The sequence below is a fragment of the Balearica regulorum genome, chromosome 6 (assembly GCF_011004875.1).
Source record: "Balearica regulorum gibbericeps isolate bBalReg1 chromosome 6, bBalReg1.pri, whole genome shotgun sequence".
NCBI classification, from domain to species: Eukaryota; Metazoa; Chordata; class Aves; order Gruiformes; family Gruidae; genus Balearica; species Balearica regulorum.
Genome location: NC_046189.1, coordinates 34,719,951 through 34,731,790, shown reverse-complemented (window position 1 = coordinate 34,731,790; position 11,840 = coordinate 34,719,951). Strand labels below are relative to the sequence as shown.

Sequence of the window (11,840 nt, the reverse complement as noted above, 5' to 3'; positions counted from 1 at the left end):
ATTAATTTCTCTCCATGATGATCCCACATAGACATCTGTGGGAGAAGGAAGAGGCATAGAAGGATTTTCCTGTACTATTCACACCAAGTGTATGGCACTCAGCAATATCAGGACTTTCTAAAGAGGAGATTATATCTTGTTCTTGACAGCACTATCCTTCAAGGTTGCATTTAATCTCTTTTGGAGCCCACTTTTACATTTGGACTGCACAACAATAAGTTCCACAATTTAAATTTTATGCTTCATGGAAAAAATGCTAGAATAATTGTAGTTACTGCAATGTAATAGAAGGGGTACACATATAATGAACTCCAGGGATTTTTCTAGGAAGGAGCAATCAGGACAGTCTTCTAATACTTCTTCAAATCAAAATCACCTTCAGCAGCACTATGCTAGATATACCACTAAAACAAAAGACTGAGTGTGGGGTGGCCCCTCCTTTAGCTATGTAAGACAATCATTACATTCAACAAAAAGCAAGCTGGCAATATTATATGGAGGAACAAAGCAAGGTGGATTTGCAGAAATGCTATATGAATAGGGACAAAATATTTAGACTACCATCTGAAAGGGGCTCTGTCTAAGCTCTTTTGCAGGGTTCTGCGAGAGATTGGAGCAGAAGGCCTTCCTGAATATTTGTGCAGATGATACCTAACAAAACGTGAGAAAAGCAAGCCATTTATGCTGAGTGAGGACAAGGATGGATAGCTAAGCAATGTTATCTTCTCTAATGCACCTCTGTGTCTGGGTTTCTTTATACTCATGAATAAAGTTTAGTTTCCTGGTAATTATTACATGTGTACACCTCTGTGCAGGTAGATGTCAAGTGTTTTTTGAGTAGTCACAGAACTCTCTCTACACGTTTACATAACAAACATACACTTGCCGTCAGAGAGATCCCCAACCCTAACCCCATAAGCTGCACTTTCAACTTAAATACCTTCTTTCAAAAATTCATAAAAACAAACATAGTAAGTGCTCTTAAGAGAGAATTAAACACAATAACCACAGGCCTAAAAACAGCTTAAGGAGAAACAAGGAAAAGTTAACTTATAACAATACCAAACCTTTTTCTCAGTTTCACCTTTCCTGGTAAGTCACTATTTATACGATTAAGAGGTTCTTGGCAGACTCATTTAATCCATAATATTTTGACCTTGATATTACTTATGCATCCACAACAGAGATCAGAAAGATAACTGCTTTCTCACTTAAGTATAGGGCTGGCATCTAGCAATATAAACATGCTTACCATGTTCTCAAAAAAGGCTAAAAAAGTGCTACAGCACATTATGCCAAATGTAAGTTGAAATCTTAAATGTTTATCTTCAGTGGAAATCATAATTTTAAAAGTCTTTCTTACTGGTTTTTCAAATGTACTACCTATCCAGTAAAATTATAGATTTAGGAACTCACAACAATGAAAGGAGAAAAAATAATATTTAACCTAATGGTTGGCAGTTGGTTAGGTCTCAGTTTCTAGCACAAGTGTTGCCTTTAGGAAACCAAGAAGTTATGTAGAATAAAATGGAAAGCTTCATATTACTAATAAATGCTCAGATATTAAAGCTCTCTTCCATTAAAATTCACAGGCTAGCAATCATTGTTTAAAGATAATGGTCTTAACATCAGCTAGGAAAACAAAAGATTTAATTTTGTGAAATGTGGTATAATTGGAATATGAAACAATGAAAGAATAGATAATGCCTTTAGTTATCACAGGTGAAGACTTCAATAAATCATCTGTGAACTTGCCACAAATAAATCCTATCTATTGAAACTGGGGAATTGCAAGAGCAATCTGCATTTGAGATGGTGTCTGGTTCAGAAGAGATAGCAAGAAAACCAAGAGAAATTGAAAAATTGATGCTTAAGACAATAGTCTCTTGACCAAAGAATGAGGTCAGTAAACCAAAATTAATAGGACAGGGTTACTTCATGTATGGCTGCTGTATTCTGTCTAAGGGCTATCTCCCTCAACTCATTTCATACCTGGAGCAACATCTGTATTTCTCCACCTTGATGGAAATAAATCTTCCTGCTCTCGTATTCACTCTTTGAAGAGACAGCTTCCAAGGCTTCTACTTGTAAGAAAATATGCCCTATAGAGGGTTTGCCATTATACAGATCGTGTTTTTCAGAAGCTGAGATGAGACAGCCAGATCTCGGCTCCCCAAAGGCAGCAGCCCCCTGCCTGTTTCTTGGCTCTTGCTGCCACAGCGAGGGATGTTGCCTGCACTTCCCTTCTTCCTTCTCTTAGCATATACCTAGGGCTGCCGGAAGAATCAAGGGCCAATAGGTTTATTATGTACAACTTGTAAGAGAGAGAGAGAGATTAATAATACTAAGTTTAAGGCCAACACTGGGAGCAGTTTTTAATGAGGCTTAAAGACTTTGGGCAGAGGCAAGTATAGGGCAGAAGTACTTAAGAAATCTCAGCTGTCCACTTAGTCTCTGGACAACACAGATGGTAGAGCATAAAGAAGTGGAAAGATACTTGTGCTTTCTGTGCCACAGGATGAGCTAGGCTGAAGCAGTGCGCCAACACATATAGCTCACTATCAGATCAGGTGAAATACCAGTTTCCTTGTAGGCATCTGCTGAAAGACAGAAGCATGGCCGCAATTTTCACTAAGCACCAGTAAAGTACTCATTGTCCTCGTGGGCTTCTAGTGCACAGAAGCAAAGGCAGTAGTCACATGTCCACAGAGACCACATCTGCCAGGATATCACATATGGAGAATTATGTGGATTACACTAGTGGTGAATTTGGTTCTTTGACAACAGCATTTACAGGGTTAGGTTGTTTTTAAAGCTGCAGACTTTTCATGTTGAAGCAATTTTTAAGTACTCTACTGCAAAGTGTAATCACACATTGATTTTTCCATTAAAACTACAAAAGTCTTAAATCCCCTGGGGGTACTGGCCTCAATTAGTCCCTATTTTTCCATTCTTTTTCTCTCTGTACCATTTTGTCATCCCTCAGTGTAGGAGGAAAGGAAGAATGTCTACTTAAGCCAAAAGCACAATCTTCTATTACATGAGTCCAGTTAAAAGCAGCAGTAGATAAATTGCTTTCTGTACAATGTGGAGGAAAATTATGCTGGTTTCTGCTTATGTTCATTTTTAAAATACAGCGTGGGAAAACAACATACAGATATCTGGATTTTGGAAGTTTGCCTTGAGTCTATTTTACTGTGGCTATGTACTTTTTTTAAAATCAACAGAAGTCCCGCAGCTCTTCAGAGGAGGTTGTTTGTACACAATTGCCCCAAGAAGCCATAATCCCTGAATGCAGCCTTTCCACTGTCATCTGTTGAATAGCAGAGCTTCGGTTTTTGCTACCAGCACTCAGTAGCATTGACTGGTTTTGTGGTTGACACCAGGTTAACACTTTTGCAGAGAAAAGGAAAGCAAATTTTACTGAACACCAGTAGGTAAATCCTTTGCTTTTATCTCTTTTCCAGAAAGCAGCACCTAAAAGAAAAATCTTACTAGTGACAGAAAGTGGGTGTCCCATTCAGCTGAATGGCCAGATCCTGGTCTGTTGGTCTGTTTCACGTTCCCTGCTCAGCCTCTGCTACCTGTTCAAGTGCATTCAGTCTCCTTCTTGTCTTGTGTAATTCAAAGCCCTGCTCAGGGAAATATATGGATGGAGATGCCATATAAAACACAGAGATGAAAATCACACCCAGCCTACAATGTATTTATCTTCAGGCACCTCTCCAACAAAGTCTCTGAAGAAAGGCAGCTGAGTGGAATGATTAAAGAAATGAACCAAGAGGAGTCAATGAAGCCGAGTTTAAAGAACATGGGCTGGAGCTGTGTTCTGGAATCTAATCAATTAGGTTTTTCTTTCAATTTTTGTTCTATCCCCAAGCTTTACCTTTTTCAGTAAGGAAAAAACCTCAGTGAATTTCCAGCCTGTGAACAAGCATCTAATTTTCCTGTAACAGAAGTCCTACCATTGTCAAGTTATACTGTGCCTGAGTCATCTCTAGATGACAACCACGTATTTTTCACAACTACTTGAAGTAATCTGCCTCCTGAAAACCCATTTGCCAAGTGCCTTACAAAATACATTACCTTAGTGATCTTTGGAAAGGCTATTTCTACACACAATACCTTTATTCTGAGCAAAATATTAATCTGCCAGCACTAGTATATGGGGAATAAAACAGTGCTCCATCTTAAGTTCTAAGAGGTCTTTTTAATTTCTGACTTAGAGTTTTATCTAGATTTAGTTTATGGCCAGGTACAGCTGTGTCCATAGTGTTTACAGTGGCATTTGGTATTGTTATAGAATAGCCTGGCATCGTTTTAACAGTCACCACCAAAAAGGCAGGAGAGGGAGTAGGCAGCCCAGCAGATAGGGCAGAAGATCTAGCAGGTGCATTCATGACTCTCCATAGCATTTGCGGCCTTGGTCAGCTCACTGCCTTCTGTCTAGCTTTTCCAGGCCTTCCCTTTTGCCCATTTTATTTGGATTTAAAGACAGGGTTTCTCCTTCTATGGCACTTACCAGCATCTCAGTAAAGCCTTGAGCTGCTATTGCTCTGTAAAACATACCAGACCTGAAGCTACCTGTACCATATCATATCACACAAAACCACCACTGCTACTGTCTTCAGGTTGACACTCAGTGTATTTGACATACTTAAATGTTAGACCAAAGAAAAATTTAAAAAACCCCACCACCACGCTGCCTTTCTCAGATGGAGGCACTGTCATAGATTATAAGGAATTCCCTTCCCTGCTACATTAAAGAAGCTGTAGGATATTTACTGTTTAGGCATGTAGGTAAAATTCGTCTTACATGAGAAGGTCTCACAGCAGAAAAGCTGCAGTTCTATAGTGATGGGAAAGAGACAGCAGAGAGCATTACCTGCCCTGCTTGGCATAGGGGACCTGGTGGAGCCAGGCTGGTATCAGCCCAGTCTCCAGTTAGGTAGGTCCACCTGCAGCTTTGACTCTTGCCAACTGCTGCAGCTATAGCAGTGCTTTAATGCATCTACCTCAACACTTTCATAGCAGCCAGATTACTTTGACATTTCTCTTTTCTAGAAGGAAGAGCTCAGGATGGATGGACATTTCATCATGGTCAGGAGACAGAAAAGTGCTGCCCAAACGCTGGCTGGCAAACAGCAAAGCACCCACAGTGCCTAGTAGCCTCATGCAGTGGGACCCCTCTGCTGTGCAAACCGAACAGCATTGCTCCAAAGGGCAAACTGGAAGTTTATACAAAGAAAAGCAGAGGATGTAGCAACACTAAAGGACTTTTTTATTTCAACATATTTACTGTGGTAGGCTTAAGGCTGCTTTATATAAAATAATTAAGGCTTTTAGCAGAAGCACAAAACTGAAGCTGCCAAGGGAAATATCACAGAAGCTTTAGAAGCAATAAATTTTTCATCTGGGATAGTCAAAACTCACTTCGTTGTAGAGTACAAGTTCAAGTTCAAGTCAGTCAGATTTAGTCTGATGACAAACCACACAGCTACTTTTGTATAAACATGGTTTTATATTACAGATCAGAATAAGAAGGATGTAGCCATGGCCAGCGAGCAGGCACTGCTGGCATGGAGCTGCTGGTGCCGAAGCCCACCCCACAAGCAGCTTGCATGGAGGCTTGTCCCATACCGCTCCCCTTTCCTAGTGAGCAGGCCACCCGTTAACATTTCCTAAAGATTTTTAACTTACATAGTTTCAGCTGTGAAGGTGCCTTCTTTTTTTAAGATTTATAATTATCACACTAGCTGTATCTCTCTTTTACATGATCCTTCCATTACATTCTCCTTCTTTTTTTTGCTATAACCCCGTTATAATATATATAATAATACATGTAAGTCTCCAAATTCACCCTTTCTTAAGAGCTCTCTGATACAGTGGCAAAGGCCTGAGCTCAGGTGCTGGAGCAGCAAGAGGTCCCCAGTTGCACCTCATGACCATTTAGGTAGCCCTCTGATCACTGCCCTGCCCTTTACAGCCACAGGAGAAAGATGAGATCAAGTAGCCACAAAGACTGAATGAATCCCTGTCTGGGTGGGCCAAGCATTAGGAGGTTATCAAACCTCCTAATTAAAAGCTTGTGTTTCATCCTCGGGGGTCGGTACTGGGACCGGCACTGTTCAACATCTTTGTCGGCGACATGGACAGCAGGATCGAGTGCGCCCTCAGCAAGTTTGCCAACAACACCAAGCTGTGTTGTGGTCGACACGCTGGAGGGAAGGGATGCCATCCAGAAGGACCTGGACAGGCTGGAGAGGTGGGCCTGTGCAAACTACATGAAGTTCAACAAGGCCAAGTGCAAGGTCCTGCACGTGGGTCGGCGCAATCCCAAGCACGACTATAGGCTGGGCGAGGAATGGATTGAAAGCAGCCCTGAGGAGAAGGACTTGGGCGTATTGATTGATGAGAAGCTCAACATGAGCTGGCAGTGTGCGCTTGCAGCCCAGAAAGCCAACTGTGTCCTGGGCTGCATCAAAAGAGGTGTGACCAGCAGGTCGAGGGAGGGGATCCTGCCCCTCTGCTCCACTCTTGTGAGACCCCACCTGCAGTACTGCGTCCAGCTCTGGGGGCCCCAGTACAGGAGAGACATGGAGCTGTTGGAGTGAGTCCAGAGGAGGGCCATGAAGCTGATCAGAGGGCTGGAGCACCTCTCCTATGAGGACAGGCTGAGAGAGTTGGGATTGTTCAGCCTGGGGAAAAGGTGGCTCTGGGGACATCTAATTGTGGCTTACCAGTGTCTGAAGGGGCCTACAGGAAAGATGGAGAGGGACTGTTTATGAGGAAGTGTAGTGACAGGACAAGGGGTAATGGGTTCAAGCTGAAGGAGGGTCGATTTAGATTAGATATTAGAAAGAAATTCTTTACTGTTAGAGTGGTGAGGCACGGGAACAGGTTGCCCAGAGAAGCTGTGGATGCCCCATCCCTGAAAGTGTTTAAGACCAGGTTGGATGAGGCTTTGGGCAATGTGGTCTGGTGGAGGGTGTCCCTGCCCGCAGCAGGGGGGTTGGACCTAGATGATCTTTGAGGTCCCTTCCAATCCAAACCATTCTATGATTCTATGATCAAAGTGCCATCAGCCAAGTATTTTCATAAGCACTGTAGCTATCCAGTTTCTGCTGCTGGGAGTGAAAAAGCTTTGATCAACAAAAGCTGCCATGAACCACTCAAAAAATTAAGTTCAGCTGTATTTTCCCTGCTATTCATGACAGGCCACACTCATCCAGACCCATGTAGCCCTTCACTAGAAGATCTGCTGTCCTGACATGAACAAAGCTGCTTTAACAACAACAAACACAGGTAACCCACACAGTGTCAACCAGTCTGATCTACGCTGCCTATATGGATGGGTTGACCCACTGGAGGCAATGGAGTTTTACCACCTGCCTCAGAAAATGATTAAATAAATCACACACACAGAGATTGTGGGACGTGTGCCCCAGTCTATCCAAAAGCACAAAATGCCTAATTTCAGGAGCAGGAGCATTAAGCAGAGACTTACACGTGCTATCATGCTTTTCTTGAAGCCAACGGCAATAGTGGTAAGGAAGTTGGAAGGAATAGCCCTGCACAGCCTACTTTATAAAAACAGAACTGATTTTCTCCAAAATACTGGGACAAATTTGCATTCCTCCACTGGGGCAGATCTACCAAAATTCAAGCTGAATGGCCCCTGGAAGTACCCCCTCCCGTACATCAGGCATAGAGTTGTTATTGCAGCCATTGGGCCAGTCCCACCTCTCCACCAAGGCAGCCAGAAATAGAAGGAACTGACATCTCTATATCAAGGACTTCAAATCCCCAAACAGACCATCTGGGCTTTAAGCCAAAATATTTGAACATTGCAGCAACCTTCCTTGGACAAAAGCTCTTCCCCACATGAGCTCAGTCTGTCCAGCACAGTGGTGCCCTTGTCACCTTCCTCTTCCATCACAGCAGTGGTCTCACCCCATCTGGAGCCCATCGTGCAAGCATCAATACTACTTATGGCAAGTAGTCTTTCACTTTCAACATTTACAATTCATTTTCTTAAGTGCCACACAATAACTTGACACTAAAAAAGCATCAGTTCCTTCTTGTGTCTCCTTCTACTTAGCTTTTTCTCATCGTCAGGAGATTTATGAATTTAATCTCTGTTTTATAGAACTTATCACTTTTAACAACTAGAAGAAAATGCTAAATTGTTTTTATTGTTGTTAGATGTTCAAAGACATCATGCTATATACTGTCATTTACATTTCACATTAAAAGTGAAATATGTTGGGAATGCGCAAGTATTTGTTTTAATTTGACCCATCTGTTAAATGAAAAACAAAGATGACTTCTAAATCACTATATTTAAATTTAGTGATTTGTAAACAATTTATATGTTCATTTCTTCTGGGTTAAAACTGCCCTAAAGCATTACTCTTATGAAATCTCCAAATTAAATTGCTTTGCATTATTCTCAGGGATGCAGGCTACGGTTTCTTCCTCCTCAGTTTATTAATTTATTTCCCAACCCAAGTAAATTAGCAAGACATGCATTAAGAGTCTTGCCACTGAAATAATTTTGGGGAATTCATGGAAGTATCTACTGGGTCCAGAAAGCTGAGAGCACCGAGAAAGCATCAGATATTGGCAGCAAATTCTCTTAAGACAAAGGACAAGCCAAGCACTTTCATTTAGCTTTTTAACACTTCTAGGGCACTGGGTCTGCCCTATTCCACGCTAGACTATCACCGAGCAAGAACAATAACCGAGGAGGGGAAGAAAAGCCACTGAAATTTACCTTTATCTCTCAACCTAGCTAGAACATGTTACAGGATTTGGATCTTAGACTGGGCTTTAATGTCGCAGTGGATGATAATTTACAAGGGGAGAGAGATCCACAGACATTTAAGGATCCCACAATAGCACTTAACTTAAAGAGTAGAGACTCATCCCTTTTTCTGCTTTGTACAACATGCTGTATTTAGCATGAGCTGCTAAGCCTCTACCCCAGAAATCAGTACTTTCGGTGGAGTAAGGATACCAAGAGCCCTTTTAATCACTCAGATATGGAGCCTCTCATCCCAGACTAACAGACACCTTGTGTGAGGAAATGATTTCTTCATTACATGTACAACCTGAGCATGAGGAAGAGCTCTGCACAACCTGGAGTGTCCCATCTCCCATCTGAAGCCTTTGGCACCTCTGCTGGTACAGCGTGCAGCTCCACCCTTTCCCCAAACCTTTAAGTCATACGTCTTGTCTGTGTGACAGGTTTTCACCATGTTCCCAGCTCTAATACAGGTGCAGCAGAAAAGGAGCTGGGCGCACCCTGGGCTCCTTCCCCTGCAGCTTCATGTCCCAAACATAGACTGTGGCAAAAATAGGACTAGACGAGGAAGCAGAGAATACTCAAAAAAAAAAAAAAAAAAAAAAAGTACTTAAAGCTGTAGAAGTGGACAGACCCATGAGTTTCAATTCCTCCTTTGCAATACCAGCAGAGCACCAAAAAGCAACAGAGTGCTAGGTCTACTGTACATTCATACTCTAGATGGTTCATTTATTATATACAGTATCACATTAAGCAACCCAACAAAACAAGAACTAGCAGTAATTCAGCCAGAGCATGATTAAGAGTGCCTCTAAGAGCATCAACAAATGTGGAGACTACATGGATCACAGCCCAGAAAGATTCCAAGTTGGTGAAATGACAGCTTGATTAGTTTTTGTCTGACAAATGTGGTGAGAGAGATCAAAATCAAACATAATTCCAAGGTTATAGGCCTTCAAATAAAACCAGGAAAAAAATTCAAAGAGGGCAACAGCAAATTGCAAGACCAAATCAACTCTCCAGCCCAGCTTTCTTAATGCTCGGATGCAACACAGCCACAACTGCGGAGGCTAAATAAGTACTCTCCAGGGAGCACACTGAATTAACAGGGACATGCCTTCAGAGTGGGACAAGCTTCAGATTTTGCAAGAGTCTTCCCTCCCATCAAGAGCCTTACTAGACATGCACATATTTGTAATTTAGTGGGAAAACATGCAAGTAGAGCTACTTTATATCCAGGCAACCGTTGCCTATTGCTACCCCAAAGGTCAAGCAGCAACACCCTGCTACCCATATTGCTGCATGTAGGTATGCAGTGTAATCAAACAACATAAATAGCAGACAGTAAATGGATTTTTCCTTATTCCCTCCCACCTGTTCTAATGACAAAAAGAGTGAGTCAAAAACATGCAGGGGAATCAGATTTCTTAAAATATATCATTGCAACCAAAAGTATCCCTCCTCCTCATTTTGCACCAGTTTCAAACCATACATCCCCCATTTGGTGGAATTTGGTGAGACAAAATGGAGGCTTCTGGGTTTCCTTCCCGTGTGGAAAGCGGGCGGGGGTTGGGGGGGGGAAGCAGAGTAGGATGGGGCTCTTACCCAGGAATAAAATGATTTGTCTCCTGGAGCTCTTGCCCTCCGAGCTTTCACTTTTTCTTAGGTACTGCTCCTGGTGTCTTAGTCCACCCTTCACTGCCACAGTTCCTTCCTTGTGGATCATCAGGGTTTTCATCATGCTGTGGCACATGAAGGCGACAGATCCCAGTACTACGATGTACACAGCAAAGGCGCTGAAGATGCTGGCCTGAAAGACAGACCACTTGGAGGAGAGGCTGGTACAGATGGTCATATTGTGCTTCAGTTCAGGGAGGTGGTGCACAGGCTTGACACAGGCAGTCATACTTTGGTAGCCCGCTATGGTTTCCAGGGGATATTCTGTGCCCATGGCAAAAAGCAGGGGCAGAGCTACGATGACAGATGTCCCCCAGACAAAGGCGATGAGCAGCTTCACTGTGCGGGGTCCAGAGACTGCCTTGAATTTGAAGGGGTGACAGATAGCCACGTACCTCTCAAAGCTGAGGGTAGCCACATGCAGCACAGTGGCGTAACTACAGGCTTCAAAGAGGAAGTAGTAGAGCTTGCAAGCTATGTTGCCATTAGGGGTGGAAAAGGGGCTCCAGATGGCACTGAAGAACTCCATGGGCATGCCCAGCAAGATGACCAGCAGGTCAGAGCAGGCCAGGCTCACCATGTGGTCCGTGACCTCCTTCTGCAGGTAGCCTTTCTTCTGCAGGATCTTAGTGACCTTGATAGTGATGCTGTTGCCCAAGATGCCCGCAATAAAGATGCAGACATACACTGAAGCCAAGGTGATCTTGACCCAAGCAGCCACCTCAAACTCAGGGATGTGGCTTTGGTCAATGAGGTGAGAACAGTCTGAAGGGGATGTTTGTCCTGCCATGAGCAGCCCCTGGGCGGAGGGGAAGGAAGGAAGAGCCTTCCTGCCCTCTCTGACGTTCAAATTCACAGCAAATAGATCCTTTCTCACTTTGCCCCTCTGACTGAGACACACAGGTCAGAGCAGTCAGGTACAACAAATGCGTCTCAACTAGCCACACCTCTGGGTTTTGTTAGCAACAGCCACTGAGTCAATAAGCCGAGCAGGAAAGTGTTTCAGGTCTTACCTATCTTTAAGGCAAACACCTCTTGCTCCTTTTGGATTTTCCTCCTCTTTTCTTTACTGAGTGAAGCTCCCGTTCTCCTGCCCTTTGTGGTGTGAACTGCTCTCCTTTCAAGGCTCGTGTCTTCCTCTGCAAGCAAAGGCAGCTTTTGGTCCCAGCCTCAGTAGGAGGAAGTTAGAGTTTCTGGTGGTTATAGCTTGCTCTGTTAACCATTAACGTAAATCCTGGGTATGCCTAGTCATTGGCAGCAAAGCAGGTTTAGGAGAAAAAAAAAAAAAAAAAAAGAACACCACCCAAGTCTGAAATTCACTTCCTGTAATAGGAACTTCTCAGAGACAAGAAGAGGT

General features: G+C 43.0%; 1 protein-coding gene across 1 annotated transcript; it reads right to left on the bottom strand.

Moving 5' to 3' along the window:
* Window positions 1–440: 440 nt before the first annotated feature.
* GPR39 (G protein-coupled receptor 39) lies at window positions 441–11,639 on the bottom strand. The gene is made up of 2 exons (XM_010308115.2): window positions 10,412–11,639; window positions 441–651 (listed from the first exon to the last, which is right to left on the bottom strand). The coding sequence occupies exons 1-2, from the start codon at window positions 11,271–11,273 to the stop codon at window positions 581–583; spliced, it is 933 nt and encodes a 310-aa protein (XP_010306417.2). The 5' UTR covers window positions 11,274–11,639; the 3' UTR covers window positions 441–580.
* Window positions 11,640–11,840: the final 201 nt, after the last annotated feature.